This window comes from Astyanax mexicanus, chromosome 7 (assembly GCF_023375975.1).
Source record: "Astyanax mexicanus isolate ESR-SI-001 chromosome 7, AstMex3_surface, whole genome shotgun sequence".
Taxonomy (NCBI): Eukaryota; Metazoa; Chordata; class Actinopteri; order Characiformes; family Acestrorhamphidae; genus Astyanax; species Astyanax mexicanus.
In genome coordinates, this window is record NC_064414.1 from 36,171,135 (window position 1) to 36,188,806 (window position 17,672).

At 36.0% G+C, this 17,672-nt stretch overlaps 1 protein-coding gene across 1 annotated transcript in view; it reads right to left on the reverse strand.

The window, feature by feature from the left end:
- slc24a3 (solute carrier family 24 member 3) overlaps positions 1-17,672 on the reverse strand; it is a 114,403-nt gene that overhangs the window by 4,560 nt on the left and 92,171 nt on the right. The window contains exons 4-15 of the mRNA XM_007252227.4: positions 14,488-14,562; positions 14,257-14,341; positions 14,039-14,142; positions 7,265-7,339; positions 6,231-6,256; positions 5,564-5,617; positions 5,219-5,346; positions 4,121-4,281; positions 3,605-3,872; positions 2,120-2,286; positions 1,897-2,011; positions 1,622-1,734 (exon numbers count right to left, since the gene is read on the reverse strand). Of these exons, the coding sequence (XP_007252289.3) occupies positions 1,622-1,734; positions 1,897-2,011; positions 2,120-2,286; positions 3,605-3,872; positions 4,121-4,281; positions 5,219-5,346; positions 5,564-5,617; positions 6,231-6,256; positions 7,265-7,339; positions 14,039-14,142; positions 14,257-14,341; positions 14,488-14,562 (1,371 nt within the window). The remainder of the gene's footprint in view (positions 1-1,621; positions 1,735-1,896; positions 2,012-2,119; positions 2,287-3,604; positions 3,873-4,120; positions 4,282-5,218; positions 5,347-5,563; positions 5,618-6,230; positions 6,257-7,264; positions 7,340-14,038; positions 14,143-14,256; positions 14,342-14,487; positions 14,563-17,672) is intronic.

Consider the following 17,672-nt stretch of genomic DNA (forward strand, 5'->3'; position numbering starts at 1 on the left):
CAATAAAACATCCAGGATAATATGAGATTTTTTATTAATCCTGTTAGAGGGAAACAACTGTTTATCAAAAAATAGAATAACTAGTTTATGCCAGCTGCTCAAAATATTACACTAACGGGTGTAAACATGCCAACGATTCACGCTGTTAATGTGACTGTGAGGTAAACCAATGTAAAAAAAAAAAACAGTATTGGATGAAAACAGATTACAAGAAGATGAATGACAAGTTAGGCAGTAGCCTGAAACAGATGACAATATATGCCTCTCCTTAAAAAGACTGACAAAAAAAAAATCACTTCCAAAAAATGTCTTTAGTGGATTTCCTTGGTTTAAGTTAGTGGGGCAGCAGAATGTTCCCAACATGTGTGTTCAATCTGGGTCAGATGGGAACTTAAAGCTGTCCAGCAGGTGCACTCAAAGCTACAAAGCTATGTTTCTCTTGGATAAGCCCCATGTGTTCTCACTGCTGTGTAGAGCTATGTATTTGCTGCTGGTGGAAAGATAAATGGAGAAGAACAACTCCTTAAAAGAAAAAACGTCTTTAGTTCTTGTACATTAAGGTGAAACAAGAAACTAGAAAATAACTGTTCTAATTAAATTAGAATGGAAAACACTCTGCATTCCCAGCATATCCAGGCGTGCCCACATGTGTTGGCCATTGTGTTTAGATTACCAATCCTGGCCTTTTTCGTGTTGTTCTCTAGGAGAGCAGACACTAGTCTGCTTGCTGTTTTGCTTTATATGTAACTATATTCCAGTAATTGTGTCATTTTTCATGCTTTATAATAAAATCAATATGTTCACAGACTGTTCACATATGTTCTATAGACTGCTGTTTATTTGCACTAGTAAACAACAAAGCATTTATATAAGTTACTATAATTAACTCTTTCTCTGAAATGTAATAAATATATAGTGAAACAAATGTGTACTGTTATAAGCAGAATATTAATAATATTCTACACATGTACAAATATATAACAAGCATATAATAATATATCATCACTGTTAAAAGATGACATTGTGATACAGTGTAAAGAAAACTGCCAGATTCAAATTACATAAAAAAGGGACAGCATGACAGCGAATGCTACCACTTTAAAATAAGGCTACTTTATAAAAGGTTTGTAAACAGTTTACAAGTTTATTAATGGTTATTAATTAGGTAATAAAACATTATTAAGCAGTTACAACACGCAAATAAAAATGGCAACAGTGGCCTGTCATGTACCAATTAGTGATTACACATTTGTGCTTATCTTACTTTGTCTTAACTTCATTCATTTAACTCATATTTAATAACTAAACCGACTTACTACATTATTTGATTAGGTATATTAAAAAGGTTATTGTCACTGTTGTTCTTTCTATTTGCATTGTAAGTGCTTATCAATGTTTTTAAACTATATACAACTTCATTTATGACCATTAATAAACTCCTTTATAAAATATTTAGAAAGCCTTTGTAAAGGAGCCTTTTTAAAAGTGCTACCTAGCAATGGGATATAACCTTTTGGTTTTCTGGTTCATAAACTTAGTAACTTGCTTACTCTAAAAATAATAAATAATGATCATCACATTTTATTATTATAATTCTATTTAAAATAAATGAGCTACTTACAACTGAGCCATAGTCAATAGCAAGAGTCTGGAGGGCCCAGGGCAGACCCAGCCCAACCAGGATGTCAAACACATTACTTCCAATGGAATTAGATACTGCCATATCACCCAGGCCTGAGAAACAGCAAGAGATAAAAGAGAAAATGTTTCATTTATCACCAGTGGAGAATAGCATATTTACACAAAGCAGTATTCCTTTAATGCATGCTTTCCCTGCTACAATAAAACATGTCAGTCCAGCCACTGAAACCTGTCTAGATTTATGGCAGTGCCCACCTTGCCGTGCCACTATAAGGCTTGCCATGCAGTCAGGAACGCTGGTGCCCGCAGCCAAGAACGTTATACCCATGATGACATCTGGGATGCCCAGAGTGAACCCGATCACTGTGACCTGAGGGAGAAGGAAACATAATCAGCTACTTTCACAACAGAAACCACCACCACTTCCTGGCCAGCCGTTATTCAGTTAAGCAGGAAGTGAATACGTGAATATGCTTACCATCCACACCATGATGTAGGAGAAACCGGCGATCCACAGGGTTGAGGAGATAAAGGTGAACATGAACCAGCGCTCCCAGCGGGGCGAGTTACAGTTGGGCACAGTGAAGAACAGTAGCAGACTCAGCGGCCATGCCAGCAGCCACTTAAACTTATTGCATACTCCCCCTGCACACACACACACACACACACACACACACACACACACACACAAACAAAAAAAATAAAAGTTAAAATGTGGAATATACAAAGTGTATGTTGACACATTGTTTATGTTATGTTCTATTTGGTGCTTTTAAAGTTATCTAGTTTTGCAGCAAAAAAGTTTACTAAGGGCATTTATTTTGGTCAAATCGGACACCTGGTACGATTTGTTTGGTCAGGAGTGAATACAGTAATTGCAAGAATGTGATCTGACCAATCAGAAGTATTAGTACTTTGCACATTTAAGGTAAACAACTCTTGAAGTCAGATTACTCTGCTATATTGCCCATACAATTACTACTGCAATGAAAATAGCCAGTTTACCCTGGTATATTGCCTACACAATTTCTAATACTATTTAACAATGCCATCTCTGCTATTTTAAACAAATTACAGGTGTAAAAACACCCTTAGGTTCTCATTGACGCTATAAATCAAGCAATCGAGTGAATCAGACTTTATTAAAAGCCTCTCTATACATTCTGAATCAATAAATGATCCCTTTATAATGGTAATTTCCTTTTAAAAACTTTGGCAAAAGGGCATTAAGATTACAGTACTAAGATTATGTGCAGCATTAACCTTGGTAACAGACCCTGTGACAGACTCAGACCACACGTTCGTAGAAATAAATGCATGGAGCCCTGTAGATAAGCAGGTCTCTCTCTTTGTCACTTTCTCTTTGTATCTCTCTTTGTCAAATTGTGATTAATTACAGTTTTTGGCTTGGTTCTACTTTTATTCTACAGGTGAAGGTGATACAAAACCCTTTATCTCTGCAGTAAAGTAAACTATTTAAATAAGTCTGAGAGCTTTGGAGACTCCTAAAAACACTTGGAGAAGCTGTATTGTACTCTTAACACACTAAACAATTTCAGATCAGTTTAAGAGGAATCAGCCACAAATTCTGAGTGATTGAAAATAGGCAAAAAAAATAGAAAAATGTAAAGAAAACAAAAGCCTTGGAAGAATGTGTTAAAATGTGGAAAGTTAAAAAAAAGTGCCAATTTTAGCATTTTTATTAATTACATTTTGACAGTTGCAGATTAACTTCAATATTTTTTTTATTTTTATTAGAATTACAATTAATGTTTCTTGTCAAACAGAGAAAAAAGTTTTCTTAAAGAGAAAACTTCAAGATATAGCTATGTAATTTCAGGCAGAAACTTATATTTTGTCATATTTCCCACCCCAATAAACTGTTTTTTACACAAATTTTTTCGTATAACATGAATTTTAATCATTTTTGCATCATGAAAAAAGCATATGTAAAAAAATCTACCTGGGCAGCGGAAAGGAACATAGGGTCCCTCATTGTCATCTTCCTCTTCCTCCTCTCCGTCATTCTCGTTGTTCTCGTTATCCTCGTTCTCATTCTCTGTGTCAGTACCAGCATCTGCCCCACACCTGTCATCATCATGATGACTCCTTCGAACATTCAGGCCTCGCTCCACCCCCACCAGACCGTTCTCCACCCCACGCCTCCCTGGAATCTTCACTGTTACCTCAGAGTCTCCGTTACTGAAATGACCATTTATCAGTCGCTGCCTCTGCACACACACACACATACAAACACACACACACACAAATAATACAATAATCAGATACAGTGTTTTCTAACTTTTAAACTTCCATAGAATGTTCTGAAGGAGTTCTAAAGAAGCGTCTGATCATTCAGACATCAATACAATCAAGACAATCAATTCCTTGACATATCAGAGAGGAGTCAGAAAATAATCAATTAGGTATTTATTCTGAGGCTCTTATATACAAAGACATCCAGTGTGGTGGTGCTGACCTCTGTGATGAGCATGCGGGAGGCCATGGTGAGCCGTGTGCGTGGGGAGAAGTGGCTAGTGATCATGATCCTCATTCCGGCCTCGGAGAAGGACAGTTGATGTGGATATGCCGACAGCAGCTCATCCACCATCAGCACAGACGGCTTCCTGTGGAAATTAGCTGCAAATAGAAAAAATGGAGAAACATAATACATACACTACAGTGCCAAAAGTATCCACTTGCCTGCATTGCCTTTGGTAATGTATGGCTTGGATGGAGCTTCTCAACCATTCCATAAAGCTCTCTATGCTATAGTACTCTTGAGCTAATCTGAAGGCCACATGAAGTTTGGAAGTCTATAGCGATTGACTCTGCAGAAGGTTGGTGACCTCTTTACATTGAAATAATGAGTTCCTGTCATTCTCAGTTAATTCCACTTGTTATAACAGCAGTTATGACTGTTGACTGTGGAATATTTAGTAGTGAGAAAATTTTACGACTGGACCTTATCACGGTACCACACTGAATTCATTGAGCTCTTGAGAGTGACCCATTCTTTCACTAATGTTTGTAGAAATGCTTGATTGCCGTGGAAGTGATTCGGACTCCTGAATTAAACGATTTGGTTGTGTGAGGGAATACTTTTGGCACTATTATATTACACACTTTCCCTTTACATCACACTCTCTCACAAACACACACACACACACTACAATATATATATTTTTTTAACCATTTTCTCCCCAATTTACATGACCAATTACCCAACCCACTCATTAGGACTCTTCTCACTAGTGATGCCCCAACACCAGGAGGGTGAAGACGAGTACATGCCTCCTCTGATACATGTGAAGTCAGTCACATGTAGCAGCATTGCTCCGTAGCATCACAGAACGTTTGGAGGAAAGCGCAGCGACTTGGTTCGATACATCAGCTCACAGATGCTGATCGACATCACCCTTTGGAGTGATGTAGATAGAGAGTGCCATCTACCCACCCAGAGAGAGCAAGACCAATTGTGCTCTCTCAGGGCTCCAGCAGCTGACGACAAGCTACATGAAGAGGATTCGAACCGGCAATCTCCTGATCATAGTGGTAGTATGAATTCTTTTATTACCTTTTTTGAGCAGCACAGCAGTGGCGTCACAGCCGTCATCCAGGTCAGTGTTGCTGGCTGTGCCGTTCCCCAGGTTAGTGGAGTTCTTCTTCCTCCTCTCTAAGTAGTGCACCACACGTGAGTTACACCTAAGAGAACAAAACAGTTAAAAATATATCCCCTAAAAAACATTACATTTAAACATAAATTCAGAGCATTATATATTTTTTATTAATTTCTTATTAAGCATTAACATAATTTAAAGGGTGGCTAGAATTGTTTGAAATGATGCCTTCAGACAAGATTACTTAACAATATGCTTAATGTCTGAACTTAAATAATAATAAAAAAAAAATCAGAACTTACTTCATTATTAAAATATAAACAAGGTACATCAGAATCAGGACAAGAGATTCCCACCTTAAAACGAAACAAAACATGAATATTTAATTAAAATACACGTATATTAGTTCATAAGTGTTACAGCATTACAATAATGATAGAAGTTAAAATTACAGCAAAGCTGATTTCACAGGCATATTGTTCTATAATATTACATTAATTATAATGAGGGCGATACGGCCCAATTTTTTTCGTGATAACAATATTCTTGGTGATGTGTCAAAACAATTCATTTTTAAAAAATAATTTAAAGAATACACTACTGCAACAAAATGAATATTTAAAAAATATTTGCCAATAATATTGCATAAGATATGATGTGGCAAGCCCCTCATTGAGATTTTTCATAGATTGTAACAGACATTAATGATCCAACATGTCATGATACTAATTATTCACTCCATATATCCAGAATTAAAGTTTAATATATGACACTGAATAGATATAATGTGTCTCTAGTAAATATTTAATGAGAAATAAGGACAGTGTGAAATTTTCTTTTGCTTCTAACAGCAAAAAGGTGCACCCTAATGGAGCACATGGCCATAAAATATAATCACAATAATGATATTTAAAAAAAAAAAGGTAATTATTTTTTACATACGATACGATATAGCACACCCATACTCACCATGTCACCTTCTCATCATAGATAAACTAGGGAAAAACATAGAGAAAAGAGAAAATGTTAATACTAGGTACTCTGTTACTTAATATTTTGATTTATTTCAGGTTTTATTTCATTTTTTCTTTTTGTAACACATCTGATTAAATTCATTTAATTTAATTAAAACACACTGCATGAGTTTAACCAGAGCCAGAGATCTAATTGTGAAAAAAAAAAAAATCAGGGATTGTGTGTTTAAATGCTCCCAAAGTGATTCAGCTGCAATTCACAAGTCTGTAGTATAAAGAATTCAGTATGAACTAGTCTATCAGTATACAAGAAGAAGGTTGTTTGAACAGCTTAAGTGATTTTAACATGCCATAGAGTTATTGTATATACTAGGTGGTTGCTGTGGTGTTGCTAAGAGGCTGAAAAGGTAACCTCTGATTTCCATGGTTACAGTAGAGAAAAAGTAAAATCTGCACTGCAAAAATTGAAGTAACAGTACAGGATGCACTGAGATGCACTTACCACAAGAGGGCAATAAAATGTAACTTTTGGCTCTTTAAAATGAGCTGAAAAATGACTGCTGTAGAGATTTGATCATCTACAGAATATAAAGCTTTAATGTGCTTTAAATCTGATTCAACAAATCACATCTTATGTTATTAATTCAACTTCATTTTAAACTAAATAAAAATGAATTAACATTGGTCAAAGTTGCATAATTCAGGTCTGACGCATATATAGCTTTAGAAATCTCATTTTAATGCTACACAGTATAGATCACAGTAAAGAAGAATAAGCCTTGTGGTCAAACACCAGTTTTAGTGTGCATTAGTGCATTCTTCCTGCCCTGCTGTGATGTATACCGGTACATGTGCATGTTTGCCTTGCTGTGCTTTAGAGACCCATACAGTGTGTGTAAATAAAGAAATGTGTAGTGCTGCTCTCTACAGCCCCCCTGAGAGAGTCTTTAGCTCCTTCTCTCTCCGGCTGTGTGAGGAGACCCACGGGCATCGCAGGAGCAGCAGAAAGCACTTAGATCCTCAACTCACCACAATTAGAGTGGTCACTGAGATAGTGTAGTATGTAGAATCTCTCATTAGGGTCCAACAGGAGAGCCGCACCGCCTGCAGAGAGGAAAAGAAAGGGAGGGATACAATCAGAGAGACCAGTGAAGTGATAGTAAACAGCAACCAGACAGTGACAGGAACTTACACATGCGATCGGTTCCCAGGTCCTTAAGTCTTTAAGACTGCTGGAGAACATTATTCAATTTTTAACATAATTGTTAAAAATCTGTGCATACTACAGTTCTCTCCAGAAGTATTGGAACAGTGAGGCAAATCCCTTTAATTTTGCTGTAGACTGAAAACATTTGGATTTGACATTAATAAATATGAGACAAAAGATAAAAAAAATCAGGTTTAATTTTCAGGTATTTACATCAGGATCTGATAGAGAAAATTCATTTTCTTCAGAGCAAATGTATAAAATTTTTAGTTGCAAATCTAAATATCCACCTGCTTCGGTTTTCCATGGTCTACACCTACTACACCAGTGATGACTTTCTTCTTTAGGACAATCCAAATCTATCTATGTCCATCTTTTCTCAGTTTCACGATTGCTTGTTTTCACCCCTAGCTCTCTGGTTTTCATGTTGGTTAATGCTCTAACTATAAATTATCATCAGTCTGCACGGACAAAACTCAAATCTAAAACTAAACGTAGACATTCAGTACTTAGTTCAGTATTTATTATTATTTATTAATAATCAATGTATCAGGACACACCTGACATTACTCAAGTTTAGTCTGGTTATTAAGACCAGCTCTTGGGAGTCTTGGGAAACTGACATTTTGTTCTATATATTTCTGTTCTATAGTATTATCTTGATCTTGTCTCTCTTTTGACCACTTATTGTTTAGATCTTAACTTTAACCCAACTACTAAAATGGTTGTTTTTGACTCAAGACACTTGATATATCTTGGTCTTTACTCCTTGATCTTGCCTATTTGACTCTTTTGTCATGGTCAGATTAGGATCCAGTGGATTTGAGCATGAGCCAAGGAGGGAAAGGCCATGAACTCACTGGTTGACATAGACACCAGAGCCTTTCCTGATCTACTTGTTTTTCTGAGGCTTTTTTTCATTATTAGCTACTGCAAATAATGGAGGCTGCAGAACATTTTCATATGCAGCTTGCATATACAACTCATAGAGACCTATTGTCTCTGTATTTCACAGAGAACCAAAGAAAGTTGGATTTTAGCAAAAGGAGACCTTTAAATCCACTGTGGTGGCATTTAGGGGTGGGCAATATTATATCGTATACAATATATCGTGACACAGAAATATCGTGATATTAAAAATCCATATCGTGATAATAGGGCTGTTCTGTCTTAAAAGTATTCTATTATTTACTGTGAAGCTTTAAGTGTATTTATTGTATAATTGTTTTAGTTTGCAGTTTATATGCATGCACTAAATACTCTGCAATATTATTTTATGCGGTATTATTTATTTTGCCACATTATGATTATGCTGTTATACTCTACTATACTATATTCCTGAAATTAATTAATAAATTTTCTGTTTTCCTATATCGGCAAGTATATCGTTATCGCAAAAATACCCTGAAATATTGTGATATTATTTTAGAGCCATATCGCCCACCCCTAGTGGCATTTAAAAGACATTACCAAAAATGTGTCACTATCCAAATACGTTTAAACCTGATCATACATACAGTACATATGGAAACACATGGGAACTTCAGCCAAACAACACATTTAGTTAATTTGTCAAAGAGAAAAGAAGCGCAATACAACAGAGCCAGCACTGCACTGTAAATGCACAAGCTGCTAAAAGCAGTCAACAGTAAGACTCAAACACCCGAGTGATGTGTTTTCCATTAGAGGCCCATCAAATGATTTCTTCTATTTATTTTATTTACTCACCCTTTTACTAATAGCATGCTCATGTGTCTGTGTTTTGTTTGAACCTGTATTCACGTTATTTGTTTACTACTTTCTGCAGTAGAAATATTCAGGATATATCATCAGTGTACCTGTGCACTTCCATAATCGCTTAATCTAGATCCGTCTTAAGCCTGGATGACTCACTCCATCAGTGTGCGTGTGTTTATGTGTGTGTGTGAGTTAATGTGTCACACAGCACATATCGCGTCACAATCCATGATGTTCAGTTCAACACCTCATCTCAGGGATAAGGTCAGACCTCGCTGCCCAACCTAAACAAACTCCACTCAGACCTGATTGTATTAAAGGATTTGAATATGTGGCTTGCCATGCTGATGCCGGTTTGCCTTACATAATGTGTAATCTAGATTCTATGACTGTTTTGGGGGATTTTTGCTGGGCTTATCCGAGAGCCTTCGCATGCAAACCCATGGAGAGACATCACTAGGGCTGTACCCGACAGATTTGGTCATTCAGTACGAATATTGAACTATTTGTACATGTTTTTCTTCCCTTATCAGCAGAGCCACAGGACCATACAGTACACTGAACAAGAATGAGTTTTTAAACACTGTCTCTGCTCACTGTCCACTTTATTAGACACTCCTACCTAGCTGCGCCACCATGTATATGATGTAAATGTTTAGATAGATAGATAGATAGACTCTAAACTATAAAATTCTAACCTGAGACTTAAAAATATATACATGAATATATAAATACAAAAACTATACAAAGTGTGGAAGTAATCAGATGTAGATATGAGGTAGTGCAGTAACAGAATACATTAATTATAAGAGATAGCATGTATCAGCAGATATGACAAATATTAAACCTAATATATAAACCTGTGCAAGTATTGTATTTAAGTTAGGTGCATAGTGTAGTGTCCAGGGGTGCAAAAGTACAGGAGGTACTGTAAAGTGACAAGTGTCCGGGGTGCAAATTATCAGTATATACAGTAAAATGAGTCCCAGGGTGTAGATGTACATAATACAAAGTGTTTTTCCAGTAAATGTATGAAGTCATACAGCTGACCACAGGACGCTGTTGGTGGACCATTCTCAGTTCAGCAGTTACGCTAAGTTGTTTAAAAACTCCAGCAGCACTGCTGTGCATGTGCATGTTGACGTCATTAAAATATGATCTGTTTTCTGTATTTTTCCACAGCCATTTTTACGTTCAAAAAGATATCGCATATGTGATATGGATTTGTAAAAGTACTTGTGAAATTACTTTACCATACACTCTCACCAATGCGATTGCACATTCTTACCAGAAATGTCTCTAAATCCCCAAAACCTATGGATTGTCACTTTAAAATATCAACAATGACAATATATAATGCAATTCACCCTAACAATATGACCAGACTGAATGGCCTTATCTGTAGATCTGATATTATTACTAGTTCAAATGTTGTAGCTGAATAATATCTATATTTCTATGATAAAAACTACAAAAACCCTTAATTTGAGTTTTTACTAATTAAAACTCTTGTTATCCCTTGTAAATGTGGTGTAGGGCTGCATGATATATCATTTAAGCATCGTCATCGCAATGTTTTGCGCAGATATTTCCAGTTATAGCTGAATTCATGCTTTTAATGCCAGAAAAATGCTTTTATTTACCTTTTAAAAAGCCATTTAAATGCCTGATTCAAGGGCTGATTACTGTTGTTTTGCTGTTTTCTTCGGGTTTTGAGTGCTCAGCTCTTGATAAGTCTGGACGCGGGCAGGGCTGGTGACGTCATGCATTGTTTAATATCATGAAATATATCGCTAAAAATAACTTTTGCAATATAAACTTTTTCCAATATCATGCAGCCCTAATCTGGTGCCACTATAGTCTGAATGGGTTGCTCTTCAGAGTCAAAGAAATGCTCTCAATTAACGTTTAAACCATCAGTCTTTAGGATTTCTGAAAAAAAGTTACTATTGTCTGAATTAAATGTTTTTTATTGTTACTATTGTTACTGGTAATTAGATAAATGGACTGTCGCTTTAAAATGTCATACTTGTGATTTTTTTGTCTCTATTTTATATTTTAAAACATTCCTCGTCCGCTCAAACAATCTCATTAGACTGACAGGTCTCTGACTAATGATTAGACTTGTAGAAACTGGTGAATTCTGGGAAGCAGGAGGACGCGGGGAGCGACTGGACATGACCATTTAGAGCTGAACTTCCTGTAAGGATCCAGCCGGTGATTAAAGGCAAAGAAGCCTGTGCTATTGGAAGTGTGTCATGCTTACGTGAAGAGTGTGTGCCTGCTATAAAAAGCAGCCGTCGCCGGTAGCTCGGCGGAAGTGGTGCACCACCATCGCAGGTACCTCTCTCTCTCGCCGCTTTCGCCGTTGCCATGACAATCCTAGGCTGTTGAGGGGCTTTTAATTCTACGCTGACAGCAGCACACCTGCTCTGCACATCTTGTAGCCTTGCTCCTCTCAATCACAGCTGAGAGTGAGGTCAGTCCTCCTGCGTGTGTAAGCACGCGGGGGCGTGGAGCTTTATTTATGTGTAAGAGTGTGAGAGTGTGACAGAAGGAGGGAGATGAATAAGGGCGTGAGAAATTTGGCCTTGGGACGATTGTGAAAGGATTTTCTCAACATCCTTCACTTTTTACTTTCCTGTGAGAGAAAGCACCTACATATAAAAGGATATCACACGCCATAATAGTGAGCTGCACTACCTACAGAGACATGAGCTCGACTGGTGCTGTACATGATCCAGGATAGCTCCTGGACAGTAATCACTGACTGTCTGAAAGATATATGGCCAGTCTTTTTATCCTAAAATCCCACCAGCGATACAAGCCTAAACTTGTATCAAAGCCAACACTACAGATCTCTGTAATGCAGTTTATCCTAGCAGAAATTCCAAGTAGGATTTCAGAAAGACACTATTTTTTGTAATAGTAATAATATCAGATCTGCAGATCTATATAGTCATTCTGACTAGACTTAATAAGATTTTGGCTAGTCATATGTTACAACTGATTTACATGAAATTGCATTTTCTCTTATCTATGATTAAAGTTTTACTGGGAACCAGCCTTACACACTTGCCAAAACACAATTTGACCAGACAGAATGGCTTTATCTGTAAATCTGATATTCTTACTAGTACAAATGTTGTACCTGATTGACATCTACACTCTTTCTACAGTGAAAAACTCTAAAAACTCTTGAAAACTTTTGAAACTTTTGTACTCTTGTTGTTACTTGTAAAGTGGTGGCACTATATTCCGAAAAGCTTGCCTTACAGAGCCCAAGAAATGCTCTCAGTATAAGAAAGCACATTAAAACCACTAAAAGTCTTGAGGATTTTCTGAAATACATGTTTTATTGTTACTTTGGTAGTTAGATAAAGTTTTAACTTGGATTTTTAACAACATCATTTAGCATAATATTGACTTGATATAATATATAATATATAATATAAACTGTTGTTGAAAACACATATTGAAACCTATTGACTCAGGATTTAAGGGGTTTAAAAAGGGGTTTAAACCCCTGATAAATGCCGATAAACACTGACACATGGTGATCATGTGTCAGTACTCAAATAATGCTTTCATTTAATATTAATATTTCATTCTTTGTGTATAAACAGTATGTATATGACTGGTTAGGGTAAAAATGCTCAGATGACATTTTGTATCTATCCTATTTACATCCTTTAATTGTGACTCAAAATGAGACAATTTTGAGAGCATATCATTGCTGTCCAATAAAAAAAGGACCTTAATTTTTGTTGATTTTTAGTTTACTACATAATGTGAACAGACAAACTGTCCCTTGTGTCCCCACTGTGTAAGGGACAGAGTGAAAAAAAATCTTGATGAACATTGAAAGTTTAGAAGCTTTTTTTCTCTCTCTCTCTCCTGTAAAGTTGCTGTTTTGGAGATACTTGTTTTTCATTGGACAGTAACGATATATAAATATATATATATATATTAGGGGTGATATTTCATCGAAATAGTCATGGTCTCGAGCATCGAAGTCAAAAAGAGGATCGACGATCCCTCGCGCAAACGACGCAGCGCACTACGCAAATGGCGCAGCACGCTACGCAAATGTTGTGGTCATGTTTAACTGTTATAGTAGGATAGAGTTCAGTTTGTTAAAGCTCTAATTGTTCTATTATTTTTTTACATGACTGTTCCTGTATTTTTTTTTATTATTTATTTTGTTATGTGCACACTGCTGCTACCAAAAAAAGCCACTAGATGGCATTACAAATATATCTTAATTAAATTATTTAAATTTGACCATTAGTGCCTAATGGGGTGTATTACAGATCACTTGTATCACTTTGCATCACTTATATCAAGCCCACCTTTTGAAATAAGATATTGTAAATTTGATTAATTAAACCAATGACTGACTAATCTAAAACTGGCATAGGCCTCTCTGCTGTAAAAAAAAAATCGGAAATAAAATCGAATCGAGGATTTAGAGAATCATGACACCCCAATATATATTGTGTCAAGACTTTTACAAAACCAGCTGGAATTGGCCCGTTTTGTTTATGCCAGATTTTAGTTTTAAAGATTTCAATAGTGTTTAAGGCCTATAGTATATCAGATCAACTATGCGAATGAAAATACAGTTTGACATTCTAATGTTTTCTTTAGTATGTAAAGTTATTTAGTAGTCCAAAAAATAAAGCTTACCATTTTACCTTTTACCACAGATCTAATGCATCCCAAAGACATGAAAAATTTCATTCTGGTACATTTCCCAATCCATAGGAGTGAGGAATTGAACCCTGGTAGCTTATAAATGATTTATCCTCAGACTTTTGGCAGGCAAAATACACAATAATGAATATTATAGTATGTACCTGTCCGGCAAAGATTCCACACACTCCAATAATGCAGAGGATGTTGAAAACAGCAGAACCCACGATTGTTCCCACTCCCACATCTCCTTTGGTGATGAACACTCCTGCAGATGGGAGTTACAGCACAGTAAAAGTCACAAGGTGCCTCCTGTCTCGAAGCCACTTAAAGCAGGAGGCTGTGAATGATGCTGTGGAAGAGAGACAGCAGCAGACTTTACCTATGACAGAGGTGAAGAGTTCAGGAGCTGAGCTGCCGGCTGCCATGAATGTTGCTCCAGCGACATCTTCACTGAGGTGCAGGCGCTGGAACACATGCACAGAGAGAGAGAGAGAGAGAGAGAGATTAAGAGAGGAAGAGGAAGAGAATAACATTTCCTCAGCTGTCTACAGAGTGTAATAAAATGTTAAGTATGATGCTAACACAACTGGAGGCTTCATCGGTAGCTTACCTCACAAATCTTCTCCAGGGAGGGCACAAAGTAGTCATCACACACCAGAGCCAGGGCATAAAACATGTACATGGCCTTTATAAAGCACACAGACATTTTTGGTTAGTCGAAATGTTACAATACTGTATCCATTAGCATTCACCTGTAGATGCGCTGTTAGATATGCACCATGCAGCTTGATTTAGGGCATGTCTTTGTGTCTTTGCTATCGTAACAACGGGAAAAGTATGCCTTGCGTACTTGTACTAATTCTCTTAATTAATTATGGATGTGTTTTGGGTGTAATGTTAAATAAACCAATCAGTGTGTCACTTGCCATTCCTTACTTTGGCGGATTGGTATTTTAACAGTGCTATGCTCCTGCACTTCTCATCAGTGGAAACTCACCTGTGAAAGTGCTTGAGCAGAAAATTCATGGGAACAGCAGTGTTGTTTTATCCAGTATTCTCTTTGTTACTGCTGTGCGTCCTTGTGTGCATATAACGAACGGTGGTGTACACGTGCTCCAAGATAGCAATGAAGGCCTGACTGTTGGCTATGCTTTTTTTTTCAGTGGTGCACCTGTGCTTTCTGTTGCCTAGATAGCAATATACCCGAAATTTACCTGAATTCAACTCACTTCCAGACCACCACACCCAAAAGCGTAGATATATTAGTTAGCTACATTGCTAACACATACAAAAATATACTGTTGTGGATTGTAAGATAGCAAAAAGCCTCGCAACGCACCTTGTGCAGGGTGTAAGATAGGACTTCATGCTTCAAAATTATTTTGATATTGTGTGGAAAAAAGCACACAATTAATAATAATATTTCTCCATTTTGAGCACTAATCTTGCCTAAAGTTTGAGCTCACTATAGCTGAGTATGTTTCTAAGAGCTTGCAGTTTAAGGCAGGATTTTATGACAATACTCACCTGTATCCTTAGAATACTTCATTTAGAATACTGTAATTTAATTTGTTTGTTATGTATGTAGATGTGATTTAGCTCTCATTTAGCTCTAATCTGTAGTATGAGCACAATAATATAGCTCAGAAATATTCAGATGTATTTAGTTTTAACTGGTTGTGATCTGTGTTGTCAGCTACATGACTGGGTTTCTATTACAGCACAATTTTAAGGTCACTGTTTAATTGTGATTAATTAATGATTATTTAAATATATAATAGACAAAGCAATTATCTTATGTTAAAAACACTACCAACAAAAAACCTAACAAAACAATGTTGTTGTTTTTTTTTCCAGTTCTAAAAGTTTATGATGGTTTGAGGTTCTAAATGTTGTTTTTTAATCATTTTGTATTAACTGCCTGATAATCGTAATACTATGATATGATGACTATTATATTTCTGTCTTTGTCCTGTTCTTTGTGAAGTACTAAAGGTCTCTCCGAGTTGTATATGCACGCCAAATCCTGTCTTTCTTCAGAGACTCTAATACAGTGATTTAAAGCAGGGCTAAATAGAAACACTTGAGCACTTTTTTTCACAAAAAAAAAAAAAAACGGCTCACATGGCATTCATTGATACTAGAGACCACAACTAAAAAATGTAAAAATTAATGAAAAAACAATGGAATAAGACCTGTAAGTGAGGACAAGAAATGCTGTGAGTCCATTTAGTTGCTGCACAACCTTCCAGAACCAGTTTCCAGCTGCAAACTTTGGTTCCACATTAAAATCAGCAATCTTTACATGTTCACATTCTTACTATTTACCATGGTGGTCTGTGAAAAAATCACACCCACAGTAAACACAGTCAACCATCTCTTTTTTCAATTTGTTTCAACAGCTCTCACTTACGGAAACAAGCGAGATGTCCTGATAAAAGTTGACTAATCCTACATTTCAACTGGCTTAGTTATGTTTATAAGACAAAAAAGCCAATGAAAAAGACTTAAATAAGGAGAGTGAAACGTGCAGGATATATAAAAAACCCTGTATTTACTTTTTGGCATTTTACTTTTAATTATTTGAAAATGCCAGCTACATGTGTGAACATCTAACAGATCAATTATTAAATTCTATTTAAACTTCAGAATTTTTCTATAGATTATTTGTATAATATAAATAATATAAAAATGGTACTTTAAAAATCAATTTAAAGTTGCAGCATTTTCTACAGTTTTGTTTTACATGTTTTGTTCTGACATGTTAATCAGGCAATTATGTAAATACTGTACCTTAATAAAAATATTATTATTGTCTTACATATATAACATGCTTTTAAAGATCACAATACAATGTAAAGTGAATGTACAGCTCTGTGTTTAGGTTAAAACTACACACACATGTATATGATTGTGCTAAGGGAATTTCCACGGCATGTTATTTTAAAAGTTGGATTTGCACACTGCTGCGCGTCCTTGTGTGTATGACGAGCAGGAGTTTATGCATGCTCCAAGATAGCAATGAACGTCTGACTGCTGACTGTTGTCTATGTTTTTTTTTGTGTGAACATTTAACAGATCAATTATTTAATTCTATTTAAACTTCAGAATTCTTCTATAGAGTATTTGTATTATATAAATAAAATAAAAATTGTGCTTTAAAAATTAATTTAAAGTTACAACATTTTATACAGTTTTGTTTACAGATTTTCTTCTGACATTTTAATTAGGCCATTTTGTAAATACTATAATAATAACAATAATTATTATTATTATGTTACAATATATAACATGCTTTTAAAGATCACAGTACAATGTAAAGTGGATGTACAAGTGAACAGCTATTATAGTTCTGTGTTTAGGTTAAAGCTAACAAACATGTATATGATTGTGCTGAGGGTATTTCCACCCATTTCTTCTACTTGAGAACATGTAGTGGTTGTTTGTTTATAGGTCAGCTCAGCTTGTTTGTACCTTTAGGTTAACCACTTCATGCTGGTCTCATTTTTTCCACATGCATCACACACCCATCACATATACCACACTGACCATATGCCTGCTGCATACTTACACACCGAACTATCTACAAACCTTAAATGAGCCATTTCCACTGATTTCTGTTCTATAATGACCCATATCTGATCTGTATTGTTCTTTGTTGGCAAATAAGCATGGTGTATGAGGATACTTTATTTGGTACTGGCATTTGCTTGTATCTGATATTTAAATGTGCCAATAAGTATACAGATACAATCATCAGGATGTGTTATCAGATGCATCTCGTGTTCTTCTGTC